At 38.5% G+C, this 22,673-nt stretch overlaps 1 protein-coding gene across 2 annotated transcripts in view; it reads right to left on the bottom strand.

Moving 5' to 3' along the window:
- Positions 1-6,460: 6,460 nt before the first annotated feature.
- The window catches only part of NGLY1 (N-glycanase 1), a 57,508-nt gene continuing 41,295 nt past the window's right edge, over positions 6,461-22,673 (bottom strand). Inside the window, exons 7-12 of one of the 2 annotated variants that reach the window (XM_039251926.1) lie at positions 22,483-22,628; positions 20,483-20,593; positions 18,849-19,013; positions 14,647-14,832; positions 7,759-7,936; positions 6,461-7,391 (exon numbers count right to left, since the gene is read on the bottom strand). In XM_039251926.1, coding sequence (XP_039107857.1) covers positions 7,216-7,391; positions 7,759-7,936; positions 14,647-14,832; positions 18,849-19,013; positions 20,483-20,593; positions 22,483-22,628 — 962 coding nt within the window. In that variant the 3' untranslated portion in view covers positions 6,461-7,215. The remainder of the gene's footprint in view (positions 7,392-7,758; positions 7,937-14,646; positions 14,833-18,848; positions 19,014-20,482; positions 20,594-22,482; positions 22,629-22,673) is intronic. The other variant, XM_039251927.1, reaches the window with a different exon arrangement.

Below are 22,673 nucleotides of genomic sequence, written 5' to 3'. Positions count from 1 at the left end.
TGCATTAACTGCAAGGAACCAAACACAACTACAAGAAGGGAGTGTATTTGCCTCACAGCAAGCTAAAAGAACTTGGGGAAAGGTACAAATTATAGAAATAAGGATATAAAAATTGGTACACTTCCTATATTTTGTTTTTGAGCACAGAAATGATTCCTACAATCTTAAGTAACTTACTAACGAATCTGAAGTTCCTGAAAATTCAAAGTCAACAACCCTCCCCAAAGCTACTCAATATGCCAATTATCTTGCTTTTAGCAACTTGTAATATCAAGTAATTACTTTAAACTTGGCTGAAATATGCACAAATAAAAAAGAACACCCCTTTAGGGCAGTCGCATACTCCAACATGCATAGGCAGATAACTTCTGTAAATGACTGTGGGTAAAGATGAATTAATGAATAAATAAAACCATGCAAACCATTTAGTCTTTGATTTTACAGGCTTGGCAGACATGACAGCAGAGGAATATTTCTCTAAGAACAGTAGTAGTACAAGAATCGCAGTGGCATTGGAGCAGGGGTAAGGGAATATGAGTCCCTAAAACCCCCCACATGGCGAATTCAGATCCTGTCTTAAAGGTCCTGCCTTAAAGGAAGCACAGCTACTTGTCAGGCTCAGCGAATTGCTGCCATTATGGACACACCATGGTTGTGTCATCCAATTTTTATAATATAAGCTGGAGTCTGGATTTTTTATTAAATCTACTAACATAATTTTATTTTATTTATTTATTTATTTATTTAAAATTGTAAATGTTTTTTATTTATTTTTGAGAGACAGAGAGAGACGGCACAAGCAGGGAGGGTCAAAGAGAGAGGGAGATACAGAATCTGAAGCAGGCTCCAGGATCTGAGCTAGCCGTCGGCACAGAGCCCGATGTGGGGCTCGAACCAAACAAACCGTGAGATCATGACCTGAGCTGAAGTCGGACGTTTAACTGACTGAGCCACCCGGGTGCTCCTCTACTAACATAGTTTTAAATCGTTGTTTGCAAAAGGCTGGAGACAGCCCAATATATGGACTATCATGTACTCCAAGGAATACTATGCACCTATAAAAAGGATGAGGAAGCCTTTAAGATATGGATAGTGATCTCCTTGATACATCAAGGTGCAAGTGTCTGCAGAATAGTAGTGTCTGTTGTGGTGGAAAGGGGGAGAAATGTAAAAGAAAAAAAAATAGAATAAATCCAAACAAGTAAATATGCTCGCCTGTGAGGGAGGGGTAGGCGGGAGAAGAGACCAGGAAGACTCTATAGTAAGTGCTTATATAACCACTTGGTTATATGGTTTTTGACGCTGGAATTATGTAAATGTTTGATCTAAGAAAACTTAAAATTAGGTTATAAAAAAATAAAGAAAATCCCTGAAACAAATGAACCTCTGAATCCTGAGCAGGGAGGGACTAGGCATGAGAGGCGCCAGCATGCCTGCCTGCTTGACGCCCAGGCACGCAAAGGTGACACTCACTGTTGGCCTGCCACGCCCACCACCTCCGGGGGAGGGGCCTGGTGAAGAAATGCCCTAGCCCTGGAGCGAGAAGACCCAAAGCAGCTACCTGGCATCCGCTTAGTGCTTAATTATAAATACAGTGGAACCAACATTTAAAGAAAATGAATAGCACGAAAGGGAAACCAAAATGAACAATATACGATCCAGAAGGAGAGGTAATTACTTAACAAAAGAGACATCTAGAAAAGTTCTACTTAATAATCTTGTAGAAATAGAAATCGATATGGGCTCCTGGGTGACTCAGTAGGTTAAACAACAGACTCTTGATTTTGGCTCAGGTCATGATCTCATGGTCGTGAGACCAAGCCCCATGTCAGGTTCTGCGCTGGGTGTGGAGCCTGCCTGAGCTTCTCTCTCTTTCTCTCTCCCTCTGCCCCTTGTCCACTCATGCATGCACATGCGCTCTCTCTCTCTCTCTCTCTCTCTCTCTCTCAAAATACAGAGGGGCACCTGGGTGGATCAGTCTGTTAAGCGTCAGGCTCTTGGTTTCAACTCAGGTAATGATCTCAGGGTTTCCTGGGTTCTAGCCCTGTGTCAGGTTCTGTGCTAACAGCACAGAGATGCTCTGTTTCCCTCTTTCTCTGACCCTCCCCCACTCATACTGTCTCTGTCTCTCAAAATAAACAAACTTAAAAAAATTAAAACAAATATAGAAATAGAATATTACAATCACTAAGCAAGCACAAGATGATAATGAAGGAATTATAAACAGTTGGATATAACAATGATTATCAAAGAATCCACTCTCAACAGGCAAATATACAGGCATACCTTGGAGATACTGCTGGTTTGGTTCCAGACCACTGAAAGAGAGCGAGCGTCTCAATAAAGCAAGTCAAATGAATGAATGAACAGAGCTCTATTGTATTCTCACATGGTATGAAGCAGAGAGAGATAGCAAGCTCTCTTAAGGGCACCAACCCCATTCATGAGGGCTCCACCTTTATAACCTAATTATTTCCCAAAGACTTCCCCTGCTAATACCAACACATGGGGGTTAGGATTTCAACATATGCCTTGGGTGGGGGGTGGAAGGTGGGAGGTGGAGAGTGGGACACATTTTGTCCACAACAGTAATCTAATGCTGTATAAACTATTCACTCCCAAAGTGTCTTTTTAAAAATCCATTATCTCGGGGCGCCTGGGTGGCTTAGTCGGTTAAGCGTCCGACTTTCGCTTAGGTCATGATCCCGCGGTTCGTGGGTTTGAGCCCCGCGTTGGGCTCTGTGCTGACTGCCAGCTCAGAGCCTGGAGCCTGTTTCAGTCTGTGACTCCCTCTCTCTCTGACCCTCCCCTGCTCACGCTGTCTCTCTCTCTCCTAGAAATAAAAAAAAAAAAAAAAAAATCCATTCTCTCTCCTAGCTTCCATGCATTAGGAATTCAGTAGTGGTTGGGCTGATGGTTCCATCTTGAGGTGTCTCATTCTCATGAAGCTAGTCATTGAAGGCTTGCCTGGGGCTGGAGGTCCACTTCTGTGGCTGACAAGTTGGTGCCAGAGGTTGGGGGGAGTCCCCACAGACTGCCTAGTGGCCTCCTGGCATGGCAACTGACTCCCATCCTCCCTCCCCCCTCCCGCCTCCCCCCAAGATTACTCCCCAAGAAGGCAGTATATGCAAGACTTTTATGACAAAGTCTAGGAAGCATCACACAGTCACTTTCACCGTATTCTGTATGACACACAGGCCAGCTCTAATTTAATGTGGGAGGACAACACAAACACATGAAAGCCGGGAGGCGAGGACCGGTGTGGGCTGGCTACCACAAATGCAACAGTTTTGGCAAGAATGGGCAGAAACGTGTGCCCTCATACTCTATTATGAATGTGCAAACCGATGTACCTCATTTAGAAAATGACTTGACGGTGGACACATAAGATTTAAAATGCAAGTATCTTTGCATATATTCTGTGTGAAAGAAATGTGTGTAATGATATTTTTACTGCAGTATTGTTTGCAATGGCAAGAAAGGGAAAGACCTAACTATCTGTAAATAAGGGAATAAATGAAGGAATACTGGGGGGCAGTTACAAAGAATGTGGCAGATCTGTGACCACCTGTGGAAAGCTTTCTTTGAAGACATATTGTTAAGAAAATAAGCAGAAAGAAAACACGCTTCCATTTACATAAAAAGAAAAAAAACCCCAATACATGATTTTGTGTGTACATACGTGCATGCAAACAAAAGTCTCCAGGAAAGCTCTGGAAAAACACACGTAAACATTTTGGCAGTTACTTCTGTCAACGGTGTAGTGTGGGGAGAGGAGGCAGCACTTTCACTGACTGTCTTGTTAGAATTCTTAACACAGACGTTTTCAGTAATTTAAACATTTAAAATCAGTAAAGGACAGGCTTTGAGTGACTACCCCAAATCCTCTCACAGTGAAGAATATAGGCTCCAGTGATTAGACTTTAACTCTTCAGAGGCCCTTTCTGGCTGATAGATTTCTAGTTGCTGCTACAAGTGTGTTGACCTCAGAGCAAGTCTTTAGAAAATTAGAAGAGAGCAAGGCCTCAACTTCTGAGTCTGTATTCACTTGAGGTGCTGTGATAATAGGGAATGGCTGACAGACAGGCATTCAAATATGGGCTCCCCTTAGCCTCTCAGTTTCAAAATACAATGTTGCTATGCCTAACATACAGCACCACTATGATCAAATGAGACACTCAAGTCATTGGCACTCATTAGACACTAAAAAGGTGACCGTTAGTTTAGATCCGTCCTAAATTTCTTAATCAGAAATAAAGTGCTGTGTTAGTCCTTAGAAACATGTGGCTGGAATACATGCTAAGTGGAATGAAACCAATTGCTACTTGTGCTGGTTTATTCTTATTCTTCCCCCAAGAGTTTTTACGGAAAGAGAGGTATCAGCTTCTAAGAGTGTATTCGCTTGGACTATAAACTCAAACTACAATGTATTGTTACAGAGGAAAAAAAATCTTTAAAAACTATTACACAAACACTGAAGCATTCATATCTAGAACAATCTATCATCAAATTACTATAAATTTGTTCTCCATGAAAGCTTAACTGTAGTTAGAAAAATCATTGGTTCTAATATTAACAACTCGAGCTGAATATTCCATCAAAGTGTCTATTATTTATGAAACACCTACTAAAACAGCAACTCATTGCCTAGGTCATTTAACTTCTCTGGGTTTGAGTTTCCTCAGTGAAAAGTGAGGAGTCTGGGTTAAATTATTGCGAACGTTTCCGATCCCTGAAGTCCATACACTGTTCTCTAGCCCTCCTTCAACGTGAGGCACTTCTTTTCCAGTTTTATCAGCTGTAGCTTCTTGTTCTTCTTGAGAATGTGAATTCCAACACAAGTACTTTTTTAACCACCCCTCGACCCCAAATCCGCTGTAATAAAAAGCAGACTGTCTGTAAAATTCATCATGATGGGACACCAAAGCAGAAACCCTTTGTAAACAATGAGCAACGGCAGGAGGCGGCTCACCGATCGGCCTGTTTCAGGAAGGTGTGCAGGCCGGGCCTCAGTGCTCTGGCACAGCACACAGCGCACTGCCAAGCGAGCCGACCATAAACGACTGCTATGTAAACTGTGTTCTACTATTTGCGCCAGTGCAGGAGGGGGTCTGTGCTACCACAGCCCCCCCTCGCCTTACCAGCTTACGGTCACGTAGCAAATATGTGGCGAATTGTTTCGATCCCAAACTTCTGTACTATTTTCAAAATGTTCTGTGCATTGGATACGCTTGGGGCTGAGACTCTCATGGGATACATTTAAGAAAAGTGTGCAACAGGGTACCTGGGTGGCTCAGTAGGTTAAGGGAACGACTCTTCATTTTGGCTCGGGTCACGATCTCATGGTCTGATCAAGCCCGCCGGTGTCAGGCTCTGCGCTGACAGCATGTAGCCTGCTTGCGATTCTCTCTCTTCCTCACTCCCTGCCCCTCCCCTGTGCACACACACTCTCTCTTTCAAAAAAAATAAACATAAAAAAAAAGTGCAAGTACTTTTCCTCTTCAACATTGCAACTTTATAAAGGTAAGACATTTGAACTCTAATCATGTTTTTGCTTAAAGCCATAGTAAAAATTAGAATGTATCTTTTTCACAGAGGAGATATGCTGAGTACCAACACTGTTTTTTAACCACTGTTATAAAACTGCTTGCCAACCTCTCGGTTTTCTCATGAAGGTTAAGAGGGCTGGTCCACCCTCTCATCACAACACTCATGTGCCAATACCAAACATCTCAAGACAGGTGAGAGTCAAGGCTCTTCATTTGCATGTATTTGGCCACTATATGAAGCCATGGGTAGCTCAGTAGTGAGAATTCCAGAAAACTTCCTAATATTCAAGACTTATTAATAACACTTTAGAAATACAAGTTTTTTTTTTGAAATGTGACTTTTTAGCAAGAAACTGATCCTCAACATTTTGACAATTAAAAATCCTTTGTTCAGGACCTTAGAGCATTTTTTACAATGCATATGAATGTTCTATGGGTTGGGTTGCAGAGAGTGAGAATCTCTGAGAATGTACTTTTCTTGTATGAAGAGTTGACAACTCAGGGTTCCTGGGTGGCTCAGCTGGTTATGTGCCTGACTTCAGCTCAGGTCATGATGTTCCGGTGAGTTCAAGCCCCACATCAGGCTCTGGGCTGACAGCTCAGAGCCTGGAGCCTGCTTTGGATTCTGCATCTCTCTTTCTGTCCTTCCCCTACTCACACACTGTCTCTCCCTCTCGTAAATAAATAATTATTTAAAACATAAAAAAAAAAAAAAAAAGAGTTGAGAGCTCACTTTGTAGAGCATCACAAACAAAGATAGTGATATGACAGGGGCTGTGTCTTTCTCACCATTGTCTCCTTCAGCACGATCACGACGCTTGCACACAAATGCTTAACACATTTAATTGGAGAGGTTACATGGAACACACCAAAAACTCTGGAAATACCACGTAATGTATAATCTAGTTACATAGTTTCAAACACAAGAACAGATATTTATTCAATGAGGTAGATAGAAATACTCAAAAGTAAACTCAAAAGTAAAGCGTATTCTAAAGTGTCCACACGTGGATTCATAATGTATCTCTGAATTTATGCAGTGTTAAATGTTTTCATAAGTCTTGTCTATTCCAGCAGTTTTCAATGTTTAGCATACTTATTAAGGATTCTTATTTAGCCAAAGTAACCACTAAAATGATATAAGACAAAATAATTCATTTTATTTCTTAAATGCCTATGTATTTACAATCATAAAAATGTTCATGCATTATAACTTAGGAGATACTATACTTTCACATTTATTAAAAATTAAAAATCTTAGGAAATCTAATTACTTTTGAAGAAATTAATGGCCAATCAAAAATTGTCAATTTACTAGTATTAGCTTAAGATTATATCATAATCATGAAAACATTTCATCATGAAGACCTTCATTTTACTTTTAAAATTATACTCACAGTTTTCTGATTAAAATCTCATACTGAGGCAATAAGACTTTACTTCAAATTACAGTCACATACGGAAGGGAGCTTTTAATTCAAGGTTTCATTATGGTCCATAGTACAAAGATATATTTTCATGAGGGGTACATGATGGGAGAGCCAGCAAAAGAAATATGCTGGCAGAGGGTAGTAAATGGCCAACTAAGCATGCACTGAACCAACAGACTACTTCAAAACATGGGAAGTCCTTGATTATTGTCAGCTTTTCTATAATGTTCAGGTTCTCAAAGGTCACTGAATTTTATAATGATCTCCAAACAATTTTCTTCATGGTCATTTAAGCTTTGTCTAAACAGCTGAGTATGTTGCCAAGCAACCACACCATCTCCTCTGCTTAATTCTGCTTCCAAAATAACTTCAGTGGCACCAGAAAATTCATGATAGGAACGAAGAGTTTTATCTGTTGGAGGAAAAAAATAATTAACACTTTGCTTTTGGTAATTTAAGGACATAAAGAAATGGCTTATATATATTATATACCTAACATGTAGGTAAAAATCAACCCTTAAAAAATAAATACAATAATTCCTTATAGAGGGAATGTGTCCTTTGAAACAAAGAAATAACCTTTCTTCATCCATTTGTGTTTCACAATAAAAATCATAAGCCCTTCTATCAGAATGAGGTTATACAAGTTTTAATTAAAAAAAATTTTTTTAACTGCAGAGTATGAATGACTCTTGGCTATGAAACACTCAAATAAGTACCATTATTCTTCAGAGCATTAAATATCTACATCATGATGAATTCTCTCCTCAAATGCTTACCGCCTGACAGTTCTACTTGTGCTCCGTCGGATCGCAATTTCCACTGTATTGTTCCAGTTTGAAAGGTTTGACTACTTGTTCTAACAGAAATGCTATCTACTTTTAAGCCAACTGACCCACACTCAAACTTCCAGGAAATGTAAGCATAAGACGATCCTTCTTTTCGGGCTAAGTACACCTACAAAGGGGGGGAAGCAAGAATTGTCAGAAATGACAAAACAGTGTAGAAGCACACGTAGGCAAAGTCTTACTGTCACAGGGCATTACATACAGATGCTTTGAACACCTAATTTTTTCCCATTGAGATTTTCACTGGTAATATTTTTCATCTTATTAGCAATTTTTCCTACAGTATCTTTTGCTCTGGAAGAAAGAGACTTGGATACAGGTGCCCAGATAAGCACATTTCTAAGGGGTGCATGCTCGCCAAATTTTGGCACACCTTATTTTTTTTTCAATTAGTAAAGTCCAGCTATTTAATACAAACTTTAGGAGGAGTCCTGCTGAAAATGAAGAATCATTTTAAATGCAATTATTCTGTATCTTCTAAGTCTGGATTTTCAGACAAGCTTTTCTACAGCGAGAAGTCAAAAAAAAAAAAACAACCTCAGTCACTGCTAAGCGATGGTTTAAAAGGTAGTATTCGTGCTTGCCTCTCCCCATTCCTTCATTATAGGTGGCCATTACCACTTTAAATGTATACTATTTAAGGCATCCAACTTAACTGGCTGCTTTCAGCTCATTTCCTCACATCGTTCAGTGGACCCCACAGCCTGGGTCTTTCACAGGTAACTCCATTCACCCAAGCTCAACCCCCCAAGAATCTATTAAAAGATTTTTTTTTTTTAAGTTTGTTTCTATTTATTTTGAGAGAGATAGAGAGCAAGCGGGGAGGGTGAGAGAGAGAATCCTGAGCCACTCAGGAGCCTCAAGAATCACTTATCCCTGCTGCTCAAACTCCTACAATAACTCATGCATTTCTTTGAAATAAGTCTTGAAAACACCCTTTCCTCATTGACCACTTACCACTAATAGTCATGACTTTATGCTCACCTTTCTCCAACTGCCTAATTAACGTTTTTAAAAGCCCACTTCCTTCCTATCATTTGCATGGTCTAGGATGTACAGCAAGTAACTGGCTCATGCATTAAACCTAAACTCCTGGCCATTTTACAGGGATTATCTGTAGCTTAATTACCCATTCAAAGGAGTGGCAAAAAAAGGGGATTATCTGAAAAAGATGAGCCTAGTAGTTATTGGAAGAAAGGTGGTTGGAAGGAATGAAAAGACCGAGGGAAAATAATCTTAAGACAAATATATTCAAATTTATGTCTCAGTATACATAGATATTTATGTCTTCTGTCTTTTAGAGCTCAGTAGTTCCAAAGCTCCCCGCCCCACCCCACCCCTGCCAAAATGTGGGCATAAAACATGAAAGACTGAAGTTAGGGTAATTTCAAATTTCTAGCTTACCCCAGAACTATATATACATAGGTATAGATTTTTAATTTTTTTTTTTTGAGAGTGCGAGAGAGAGAGAGAGAGAGAGAGAGAGAGAGCGAACAAGCGGGGGAGGGGGGGAGAGAGAGAGAGGGAGACACAGAATCAGAAGCAGGCTCCAGGCTCACAGCTGTCAGCACAGAGCCGGATGTGGGCAAGGCTCGAACCAATGAACTGCAGAATCATGACCTGAGCAGAAGTCGGATGCTTAACCTACTGAGCCACCCAGGTGCCCAGAGGTTAGAGTTACCTTAATTATACCATTTGGGTCTGGGCCACAACTGCGGTTTTAACTGTCATAAGAAGGTTTTCAATAGCTGTTGAACATGTCTGAGAGAACTGCTTGTTCTATGATCTACATTTTTCAGTCCTAAAGGCATCAGTTTTAAGACTTAAAAAGTTAAAGGACAGGATGGAATTTATCACTGAATTCTTAAATGCTTAAACAAACACTGAAACACACTGTGAGAAAGTAAAAGGTCTCGCAGGCTAAAGAAACAGTGTATGGAAATGACTCTTCTGACACTGAAAATTCATATCATTTTTTCTCACCATATACTGTCTGTACCACTTTAATTAATTTATTTTAATATTTTTATTTATTTCTAAGAGAGAGAGAGAGAGACAGCGTGAGCAGGGGAGGGTCAGAGAGAGAGGGAGTCACAGACTCTGAAACAGGCTCCAGGCTCTGAGCTGGCAGTCAGCACAGAGCCCGACGCGGGGCTCGAACACACGAACTGAGAGATCATGACCTAAGCGAAAGTCGGACGCTTAACCGACTAAGCCACCCAGGCGCCCCCACTTTATTTTAACTCAGCCTTTTTAAGGGCAGAAATTACCAAGAATATGTATATTGTTTGACAATTTGAAAGATGCCAAAACAGTAAGATTTATACAGATACCCAACTGTAGTCCCTTCTGTGTGTAATAGCAACAGAACCAGTAATTATATTTAGGAGAAAAAAATACTTTAAAAGCGCTCAAAATATTCAATTGTTTTTTCTACAAGAAAAAATAAACCATGCTTTTTGGTAACTATTGGTTGTTCCTAACTTCGTGTTTTCATAGACAAATTTTTGGCTGTTGGTTTTCTAATTCATAGATACAACTTACTGTATGCAAGTTCTACATGCTTGGTCTTCAATTTCAGGGACTATGAAGAGCTACCTTACTTTATTAGCAGGGACAGTAAAATCAGAAGTTGTGGAGATTTCCTTCCACAGACCTGAAATCAGTGAAGCACCCCGCCCCTCTCTCCAGTGACCTGCCCCTGACCCTTTTCAGCAACTGTGGGGCACACACACAGCACAGGCAGGTCACACTGGTGGGTGAGAACGAGAGCAATCTGTCTATGGCTTAAAGGTCTAAGCTCTTCCCCTAACAATGTACACAAAGTAAACTTGTCTTTTGGGTTATGGCTGTAACCACGGTTTTCAAGACTGAGAACAACCTGCATGTCAGCTTCTTTATGCTTTATGTATTTCACATTCTGCAGAAGATCTTCACTTAAAGGCTGTCTGATTACCACAAGCCAGGCTGTTGCGTCCACTGCTGTGGTCTTCTGGAGGTCTGTGCTGCACTGTTGAAGCTGTTCTTTACTATGCTCATTTTAAGAACGATCCTTGTGTTTCGCCTGTTAAGATGAACTCTAATGAAGTTTACTGAACAGCAGACACTCTGTAGTTAGTCATTCCTACAGATATCTAATAGAACAACTCTAGTACCAGGGATTTTAATTTAATACTTCCAAACTGGTATTGCTCATTAATCTTATTTTGGTTATTCCATTTTATCACTGAAATCAAACACGAATCACTGTCAGTCCCCAATGCATTAACACCTTTCTTAGAAGACATTCATAGAAATACTATGCTTATTTCTTCTCTCGGCAGCCTCTGGAGTGACCTTTGGGTCACTAGTGTGATCATGTCCTTCCTTTGTCTGAAATCTTTCATGGTTTCCTGTTACGTAACTGCAAGGTACTCAAAGTCTTTGGGACTTGACCACTGTTACCTCTCTAGTCTCATTTCCCACTCTTCTCCTCCATATTTCCTACTACTCTTCCCTGGATATACCAGATGTTTCTCACCTGTGCTTCTGCACATGCTGTATCTCATGCCTCCTTCTACATCTTGTCTCCACACCGAGAAACTCTTCCCCTGCCACCTTCTCCAAAGGCCTACTGAGATATTAGTTCTTCTGCAAGGTTATCTCTGACTCAAGAAGGGAGACTGGCTCTTCCTTCTGTCTTCTCTCCCTTAGAGTCACATACAGACCCATATTCTTCTAGCACTTATCTCACCAATCTGAGCAGCTGGTCCATGTCTTTTTCCTTCACCAGTCTATGCTCACCTTGAGGCTTGACTCTTAACTTACCATTACATCCTAAGTGCCAAGCACAATGTCTGACAACGCACACTTACTAATGACTAATGTCATACAGCAAAAAGTGCTAAAATGACTCTAGTGACAAAAAACGATACTTTGCAAATATGCAGAGTACTTAAGAACATGCAAGGGGCAGTCCAAATGAAGACAGAGTATTTGTGATACCCTACACAGACTGAGGTGGTATAGAATTTATGCTATATACATTCAAACATTCTTTCTTGCATTCAGCAATCTTTACTAAACATTTATCAGGCACTCAGCTAGATACATGCATACTGAGAGGACAAGGGAGTAGAAAAAGACAAAGCCTTTTCTATGAGAATGTTTACAACTAGTAGGACAGAGACAAATAATCTATATTTATTGAATAAATGTCATGAAGGAGGGGTACATGGTACAGTGAATAAATTAAGGCAGGAATGGATCCAGCTAGCTGGAACAGGAGGGAGTGAGGCTTACACCAAGCTCTAAGGAATGGAATACGTGAATCTAACCAAAAGGAAAAGGAAAAGAGGTTCTGTGGAGCGAGTAGAAGGGCAATGCAGCTGCAATGCAGAGCAAGGGGGTACCCTGGTGCAAGGTGAGGCCCTAGAAGGCAGAGGCCAGACAAGGAAGAGACCTGAGCTGTTTCTTACCCTAAGAGCACTCAGTAACTACTGGGACTTGGAAAATGCTTGTCTGGCTTACACCATGGAAAACAACTATGAAGGGACCAGGGCAGATGCAGGAAGCTATTAACGTTTTTATCAACGCGTTATCATCTGCCTCCTAAAAGGTATATTGGTTTTCTTGATTCAGCTTTTTATATTTCTTCCAAATCAGACATCACTGAACAATGTGCTTGGTAAGTAGTAAAATTCAGTAACTCTCTGTGTTCCTGGGAGACTGGATCTTAGAGAGGGCAGGACTCTGTTCTAAATATGTGAGAGCAGGCTGCATGTGCGGTCATGACACCCGGCTGGGGGTTACGAGAAATGGTGTGGTGGGAAACAGGTAGGTTCCATAACTAACTGGAAGTATGCTAGTACAAAACTAAAGACATCGACTTATTTGTAGGTGGAAAATTCAATGTTTCAAGGGCAATATATTACCTCGGATTACAAGTATAATTCAGATTCTAATTTTTTTCTTCATTTGGTATTAAATACTGTAACTGGTAACAGATTTCACTCGACTTTAAAAAGTGATGCCATTTGTAAAGGTAAATCAAGGCCTAAACTTTAATTGAGTAGCAGCCTATTTTTATTTAATGGCCTCTGCATCTCGTTTACAGGATTTGAATCTTACTCATACCATATCCCCCTGGCCACATGGTCTATTTAGAGAACTCAACACGCCAGTACTCTATGCTTTTCCCTGCTGTTCCCTTGCTCTACGAACACCTACTCATCCGTCAGCGTCCAGCTCAAATGTCTCCCACTCTGCAGAGCGATCCCCAACTCCCACAGCCCCAGCTAATTACTCCCTCCTTGGTGTTTCCATAGCAATGTGTTGATATCCTTATTATAGCATTCTGCATCGTGGGTAAGAGGGCTGTTTATGCTTCAGCTTTCCCTGTTAGATTGTGAGGGCAGAAGCCGTATCTTTATCTTTTAAACCATGGCGCCAAGAACAACGCCTGACAATAACAGCCGTTCAGTAGATGTTTGCTGATGAACAAATGAGTGAATAAGACAGAAGACATATGCCACAGAATCGACCTGCTTCTCATCACATCGCATCTTCTGCAGCGTGTCACTGTGTTTTTCCATTAATTTTCTCCACCAACACTGCTGGTTAGGAAAAAAGGCATACTTTTTCTTTAGTTCCACAATGATAGCTTAGTCCTTGGATAAATAGCATGTCTATCCTGTCTTGCTTTCTGTTCAGAAGAACTTTTAGGCTGAGGATAGTCCTCCAGAGAAGTTTGCCCTTTCTCATTAACTGTATAATCAGTTATAAATATACATAACTTAACATTTAAAATTTTATCTTGCTCTATTTTTTATGTTCTTCTTTACCTCAAATGGAAAAATTTATACAATTTTACTAATGTTGTTCAGTTATCCTTGGTTTAATACAAAAAGATCATCAAAATAAGCACCAAGGTAAATTTTAGAAAACTTATGACTTGGAAAAGAAAAAAACACAGGGCTCTCCCCTCTGCCTGTCTTCTGTACTCTGACTGCTGTCTAGTACGCTGACAAGCACAGACTAAATTCTCCTAACACGCGAGCAGCTGCTAAGCTGTGACTCGCTTTTTACATGTAGCCACCATGTCCTGCAAGTGAGCAACTTCTCTTCCCACTCAAACACCCTGGCAAATTAACTTTAAAAGCTCCCTAGAAGTTCACTAATTCCTATGAAAATCTATCAATAATATGGTTAGGTCTACTGAGGTTACGTGAATAGTTTTGAGTTTATTTTTGGTGTGTGTCTAAGGGGTAGGACAGTTTAAAAGCAAAGCTTCTTAATTAACAGATAACATATGAAAACAACATGCAAGCTGGTATAAGTGAAATACTATAGGCCTAGCATCCATTTCTTTCTTTTTTAGGACACAGGAAGAAATAGCCAATATCACTGCTAATCATCCACATTCTTAGGAAATGAAAGCGTGTTAAATGTTCAGCTCTTGGGACTCTAGATTAAATGTTATAGTCTCCAGCGGACTGCATTTAGTAGGCAATCAACAAGTATCTGTGAAGGAATAATATAACAATATATTTTATATATTCAGGCAAAAACCAGTCATATATGCAATTATTTTTCCCCATGAATGAATTAAACTCAGCCTCTTTGATGAAAATGGATGCTTCCTTGATATAAATGCACAACCTTCTTATACAGAGTTTTGATTAAACATTGGGAGGAGGATTTTCTTTTACATGTTTAAGGGTTACTAAAAGTAATTTTGATGTATCAGTTTTCACATTATACACAACTGAAAAATGAAGCCAATCTATATTTGTTTAAAACAATGACAAAGTTCTTAAACAGCTTCATGCAGGAAATTACCATGTTCCAGTCTGTTTCAACTTTTCTGAATATGGATTCCATTTTCCACACACCATTCTCCCATCCAGAAATGATTTGATTATTATTTGAAACTCGGACGTAATGATCTTTCACAATATTATAACAGAGGTGGAGCTGTTTGGAAATCTTCTCATTTTCAGAGGGAATGAGCAGGGTTTCTTTTCTCTTAAAAAGAAAGCAGAATTAGTTTTTCAACATAATGGAAGACTATATATGAGGAACTGCTACGTACAGTGGTAAGAGTTTCCTTCAACTTGAAAATGAAGAGTTGGTCCCATTAAAAAATTTGGAAAACATTTTATAGGTTAAATATGATTAGTATGATGTGGGTATAGCACCAAACATTACTAAACAGAAAATGAGAAGTATAAACCATAGCTCTGATTTATATTGTTGTGATTTTTGTTCAACCTAAATTCATTTATTTTTGTTCATTTCTACTACCACCAGCTCAAAACTGGACTCCTTCAGTTGTCTCCTAAAGTTGACTCTCAGCTATCAATTCTACCTTTCCTGTCCAAGCTCCATATAGTAATGAAAGTGATTTTCTAGAAATGTGAATTGGGATATGTCACTTTCTTGCCTAACTCACTCCAGTGACTTCCCACTGTACTTAAAACTCCAAACCTTTATCAAGGCTAATAGGGCTCTAAATGATCTATTCCCTACTTACTTCTCCAACCAATCTCATGTTACTCTTCTATTAGCTCTTCAGAAAGGTCCAGCTAGTTCCCGCATCGGGGCCTTGAAAAATGTTGTTCCTGCTATCTGAAAAGTTGTTCTTTCTATGCTCCATATACCTCTTTCTCATCATTCAGATCTCAACTTAAAGCCAGTTTATCAGTGCCCTTTCCTGATATCCTAAGGTAGGAGAGTGCCTGGGATACATAGCTTGAAACAATCTCCTACATGTGTGAAGCTCATGTTTCTCCTTAAAATTCCGGGAAAAATTTGCATCCTAGCCCCCAAATAAATCCATGTTTCTTGTAATGTAAATCAGTCCCTAGAAATCTGAAATCACTGAGTGAATCTAGTGTTAGAAAAAAATGATATATTTATCCCGCATTTTTATATGCCACTGAAACACTGGTCCCTGTCCTTTAGACATGCGCATAGTAGCGTTTGGGTCAGACAATTAATTCTTTGTAGCAGGGGCTGCCTGTGCATTGAAGGTTGTTTAGCGGCAGCCCAGGCCTCTGTCCATTTGATGCCAGTGGCATCCCCCCTCCCAGACGTGACATCCAAAAATGTCTCCAGATACTGCTGAACATCCCCTGGAAGGTGAAATCAACCACACTGAGACCACTGCTCTAGTCTATGTCATTATGTTGCCACAGTATTTGCTAATCAATCAAAATAGTAGTCAATGCTTTTTTTTTTGCTGAAACATTGGGTACTACGTATTAAACAATATGAAAACTTCAAATGTATAACAATCGATAAGCAGAATATAAAACATCTTAGAAAAAAAGAAAAAAAATGTGTGTGTCTGTGTACATATATATACATCACTGTTGGAATTCTTCAAACAGTAATATTAAATGTAAGAAAAAGAGAATTCCCTAGTAGAACCTGTGAATGTTACTGTCAAAAAGGGGGGGGGGGGGAAGGCAGCTTAATTTTAGAAACGGATTTATAATTATAAATTACAACTCAAAACAAGCATGTAACCAAACTCCCCAATTATTTTTTTTAAATATAATTTATTGTCAAACTGGCTTACATACAAGACCCAGTGCTCATCCCAACAAGTGTCCCCCTCAACGCCCATCACCCATTTCCCCCTCTCCTCCACCCCTCATCAACCCTCAGTTTGTTCTCTGTATTTAAGAGTCTCTCATGGTTTGCCTCCCTTTTTCTCTGTTTGTAGCTATCTTCCCCTTATTTTCTATTTTATCAAAAATATTTTAGGGTGCTGACATAAACCAAATGGAAATAAAATTCAAAAGTAGCATTATCTACTACTTTACAAAGGATAACTAATTACCAAAGAGAAAAGAAAAATATTTATGCTACTGAACATAATCATGTATGCAGCTGAATAATCAAGAGTATGACTAACATTAGTATTTCATAAATCTTTTAAATCTAAGATTAAGATAAAACTTTTCTTTCTGGAAATTATATCACCAATGTTTCCTTCTTTTTCCAAATAATTTCAAGGTAGAGTTCCATAATTTTTTAGGACTGACATTTTTCAATTAACTTTTAAAACAAACATTTACTTCTAAACAGGAAAATGATTTTTTAAATCCATGGCCTTACTGGTCTCCAGTAACAGAAATTTAAAAAAAAAAAATTTGAAAGGGAAGATAATCTGGGCATATGACCCAATTCATATTTTTAAAGTTTAATCAACTTATATGCCATACCAGAGGAAGCACATCCATCCATAAAAAGAAAAGAGAATGAAGACCTAAATAATATCGACATTTTATTTAAATTGAACACAGCTGTGAATTAAATTAGCTCTTTTAAATTGGCTTCATTTAGATTTATACTTGTAACTTGCACTGCATCAGCAGTGATTGGAATTATCTGTTGAATTTAGATCTTGTAATTCTATGGCTGAACCAACACTTCCAACTGCCTCCTAAAGATGAAATAAATTAAGAAGCAAACATAAAGTTTACTGGGGATAATTCACCCATCTTAGACCTATTCCTTTATTGGAGAAATGAGCTGCAACAATGGAAAATTTAGAAAAAGTAGATTTTGTGGAGTCTATTTTGTGTGGAATTGTCTGATATGATACTGTGGTGGGTTTTTTTCCTCCCAAGCATTTTTCATTACCTACCTTCCATAGAAGGTATAGGAATACTTTCTAGTGAGTCAACTTTAAGTTCCCTAGGGGCAAGGGACAGTCTATTTTACTTTCTTAGTGTTCATTACAGAGCCCATTGCTTTTCACCCAGTCCCTAACTACAGGCATATTTCCACTGCTCATTATTTAATTTGGGGACATTAATCAAGAGAGAATGTTGACAATAGTAATCAGAGCAGCAATGATAATTTCTAGCCAATAACAAATGTAGACAAGTATGTAACAAGAGATAAATACTTTCATTCACTGAATTATCCAGATTCTATTATTTTTCTCATTGTACTATAAAAAATTTCTAAAAATGGAAAACAAGGCTTTTTGAAACTTCTAAAATCTTACTTTGAAAAACTTAAATAGGCACTTCCCAAAAAGAAGATATCCAAAAATTTAAAGAATAGGCAACTTCAGTCATCACCAAAATGCTAGGTAAAATCACAATATAATAGTACTACATAGATCCAGAACTGCTAACATGAAAAAGACAATACCGACTACAGGCAAATACGTGAAAAACTCTCATCCACTGCTCGTGAGAGTGTAAACTGGCACAACCACTTTGGAAACCTGCTTGGCAATATCCACCAAAACTGAAGAACCCTATCACCTAGTAATTCCACTCCTAGGTATAAACCCAACTCAAATGCATACATACATACATACATACACCGAAAACATGTATATAAATGTTTGCAGCAGTACAATTTTTAACACCCAAGACCTAGAAACCCAAATGCCCATCGATGGTGGCACAGATAAATTGCATTTATACATTTACACAGCAGTGAGAAAATTCGTGCCATAACCATGTAGCACCAATTCTGAATTTCATGAAATAATGTTAAGAGAAAAAGAACTCTGAACACTGTTCACAAAAGAGTACATATGGTACAATTCCATTTACAAAAAGCACAATAATACGCAAAACTAATCTACGGGGTTAGAAACCAGGCTAATGGCTACTCTTAGTGGTGGAAGCAGTGACTGGAAGAGAACTCATGGCCGTTCCTGGGATTCTTGTGGCCTATTCGTCACTCTGGCTGGTGGTTACATGGATACTCAATCTGCGAAAATTTGTTACGCTGTATGCTTATAATTTGTGCATTTTTTCTGTACGTACCTCAGTAACAGTTCTAAAAATTTACACAGGAAAATCCCATTTTAAAATGCTTTTCTAACTCCTGCATGCAAATATACTATGTCAATCAATGATCGGTTCTCTTCAAATGTTTGCATTTTTTCATAATTACTCTAAAAAGCTAACTGAAAGGTCCTGGCCAATGCATTTTTCTGTCAGTAAAGAGTACACTATAGGAAGCAGTCAGGTGGAAAGATTATCATGCTATAATGAATTAAATACCTCTAGACCCATTTCACCTCGGGCTACTCTCCAAGCCACTGACCCAGATATTCTTCCACCAAGTTCTCCAGGCTTAGGGGTTTTCGGAGATATAAACTCAACAAGTTCCACGATTATCCTCTGGAGAAGTTCTTTTCTTCTGTTTTCCGACAAAGATATTTGCCTCTGTAATTCAGGTTTTAAAAAGTCATTAAGATTAGGGAAATGCAGAGGTCCATCTCTAAGTCAGTATATACTTAAAAAGCATTTGTATTTTAATGGGATCTTGAAAAGACTTTCTGTTCACATGTAGTTATTTGGAAAATAAATAGGACATTGTGGAAAACTGAAAATAATTTTATGAGTTTTACATGAAGAAATCATTTAACATCCATATCCAACTCCTCATGACCTTTAGTGTCCTAGATATAAAATGACGGGTTGGCAACTTCTGCTTCCAGCTACGATAGACCACCTCATGTACCAACTGTTCTATTGAGAAAAGGTACAAAGCTGGGCAGAACATTACATGCAGACACAAACATACAAGACCCTGTTTAAATGCAACAGAAAGCTCTCAAGGCAAGCGCAGCTGTAGAAGCTAAGATCCCAAGGAAAGAAATGAACTGAGGTGAACTGAATACACTCCACCTCTTTTCCCTTCCAGACATTTGCCAAGTATTAACTGGTATGAGCAAGCCATGCACAAAATGATGGCTAAGAGAATTTTTACAGAATCACAGTACTGTGGAGTAAATACACTGGAGTTCAGAGCATTTCAAAGTGAGAGGCTCTAGTAAATACTCCAGATTTTCAGTCTAGGGTCTTTGAAGGGCTGCACATCAGAAGGTAAAACAGACTAAAACTTCACCCTGAATCTCAATCACTGGATTAAGGTGATTCTAACTGCCTGCCAAGAAGCAAAATTGATGGTTTGGCTTTTAAATTATAAAAAAACCCCACACACGTATAATAGTAAAAAACGTCAGTACTATCAAAGGGATATAAAATAGAAACCGATTTTCCTTTCTGAACCTCCAGTTCCTCTTTTCAGAAGTAGTCATTGTTAACAATTTCCTCTCCTTTGTTTCAAAAATTTCCACACTTGGACAAGTGTGTGTAATTATATTCAAGACATAATTTCTTTGAAAAATGAAACATACTTTTTAATAGTGTTACATATACTGAAATTTTGTTTAATTAATTTTAATTAATTTATGTTACTACATAAAACACCCACAGTATTTAAAAGGGGTCCTCAAAATTTTCAATGAACAAAAAGACATTTACATAGTAAAATACTTTTGGTTACAAAATAATGCTCTTACTTTAAGAATTTCAATGGATTGAAAGCTGGCCATTCTTGATTATATAAAAAACTTCAAATGTCCCCTCAAAAATGACAAATGCCCGGGGGCACCTGGGTGGCTTAGTCGGTTAAGCGTCCGACTTTCACTTAGGTCATGATCTTGCGGTTCATGGGTTCGAGCCCCGCGTCGGGCTCTGTGCTGACAGCCAGCTCAGAGCCTGGAGCCTGTTTCAGTCTGTGACTCCCTCTCTCTCTGACCCTCCCCTGCTCACACTGTCTCTCTCTCTCCCTCCTAGAAATAAAAAAATAAAAAAATAACATTAAAAAAAATGACAAATGCCCATACCTGCTTATTAAGTCCATTAATAGTTTCTCGAAGTAATTCTTCTTTAACCTCAGTTCTTCTGGAGATTACCTCGTCGTGTTTACAAGAGTATCGCCAAGTGACATCAACCACCTCAAATTATAGAATATGATATTTAACAAGATTACAACCACCAACCTTAATTCTAGAATGTATGTAATTCTTATTGTTTTTGTTGTTGTTTTCAAGTAGTCTTCATGCCCAGTGTGGAGCCAGTGCAGGGCTTAAATTCATGACCTTGGGATCAAGATCTGAGCTGAGATCAAGAGTCAGACATTTAACTGACCCTGAGCCACCCAGGTGTCTCCAGAATGTATGTAATTCTTAAACAGATTTTTAAAATGCTATCTTTTCTTTAAATTTTAAAACCTATATAAAAAAAAATATGCTTTTTATTCATTTTCTAACTGGCATACTTTCTTTCAAGAAAGACTGATAAAATGAGATTTTCAGAACATTTAACTTTTAAAACGTATCTACAAAATTAATTTCATAATATTCAACTAATAAAAAGTTTTTCCATTTTTATTGTATTAAATTTTTATCAACTAATTTTTGACAAAGGTACAAAAACAATTCAGTGGAAAAAAATAATGTTTCAACAAATGATGCTAGAACAATTTGTTATCTATCTAGTGAACAATGACTTTCAACTCACACACTGGACTATACATAAAAATTAACTCAAAACGAATGATAGACCCAAATGTAAAACCGAAAGTATAAAACTTTTAAATCTGGACTTTCTCAATTTTGTCTCTTCAAAAGTCACTAACAGAATGAAAAGACATTCTGACAAGGAGACAAGGAGAAAATCTTTGCAAAGCATTTACCTGAAAAATGACCTGTATGCAGAATATATGAAGAATTCTCAAAACTTAACAATAAGAAAATGAACAACCCAATTTAAAAAAATGGGCAAAGAGGACTCTGCATGTCAAACAATCACAAAAGAAGATACTTGGCATCTTCTGTCATTACGGAAATGCAAATGAAAACCACAATGAGACACCACCTCACATTCCAGATAACCATGCTAAGTGTCAGCAAGGATACAGAGAAACTGAGAACTCTCACATACTGCTGGTGAGAATGTAAAATGGCACATGGTTCTAGAAAACAGTAAGTTTCTTATGACTCTACCGTATGATTTGGTCATTCTACTTCTAGGAATTTACCAAAGAGAAAAGACAGCAAATGGCAATATAAAGGCTTGTGTCTAAGTGTTTGTAGCAATTTTTTTTGAAATGTTAAAAAACTGGAAATTATCCAACTGCCCCATCAACAGGTGAATAGATAAACAAACTATGGTACATACATACAACTGAATATTAGTCATCAATAAAAATAAATTATTGATACATGACAATAACATGGGTGAATCTCAAAATAATTGTGTTGAGTAAAAGAAACAAGACTGCACCCACCAAAATAAGCATATATATTGTATAATTCCATTTTATATAAAACTGTAATAATGGGGTGCTGGGGTGGCTCAGTGGTTAAGTGTCTGACTCTTGATCTGGGCTCAGATCATGATCTTGAGGTTGTGAGACTGAGCCCCACATTAGGCTCTGTGCTGACAGAGTGGAGCTTACTTGGGATTTTCTCTCTCTCTCCCTATACCCACCTCTGCCCCGCCTCTCTCCGGCTTGCGTGCTCTCTCTCTCTCTCAAAATAAATTAACACTAAAATCCCCAAAAACCTCTAGCAATCTACAGTGAGAAAGCAGATCCATGGTCCATGGCTATCTAGAGGGGCAAAAAGGAGGGATAACAAAGGACATAAGGAAACTTCCAGATACACTGCATATGTTCACTATCTTGACTGCAAAGATGATTTCATGGGTGCATACAAATGACAAAATTCATTAAATTGTACACTTTAAATATATGCTGCTTACTGTATCTTCAAAAGCTGTCCAAAAAGGAAAGAAATTCTATTTAATTCTTAGGGAAAAAAAGTTTTTTCTTATGCTTTACCTCATCCTTAGAAAATGCTATGACATAGGAAAGCTTCTTGCCCCACCCTACTTCATAAAGGAGCGGCTTATCACAGACATCTTCACACGGGTCACAGTGCAGCCACCGCTGCTGAGAAGGAGAATAGACTTCTGTCCAGACATGGTCTACTCAAATAAGAGACAAGAGAGCATTTTATTAAGGAAATAAAA

The sequence above is a fragment of the Hyaena hyaena genome, unplaced genomic scaffold (assembly GCF_003009895.1).
Source record: "Hyaena hyaena isolate Hyena2069 unplaced genomic scaffold, ASM300989v1 scaffold_403, whole genome shotgun sequence".
In the NCBI taxonomy this organism is placed as follows: Eukaryota; Metazoa; Chordata; class Mammalia; order Carnivora; family Hyaenidae; genus Hyaena; species Hyaena hyaena.
Note: the sequence above shows the minus strand (reverse complement) of the source record. Positions and strands in the feature narration are given on the sequence as shown.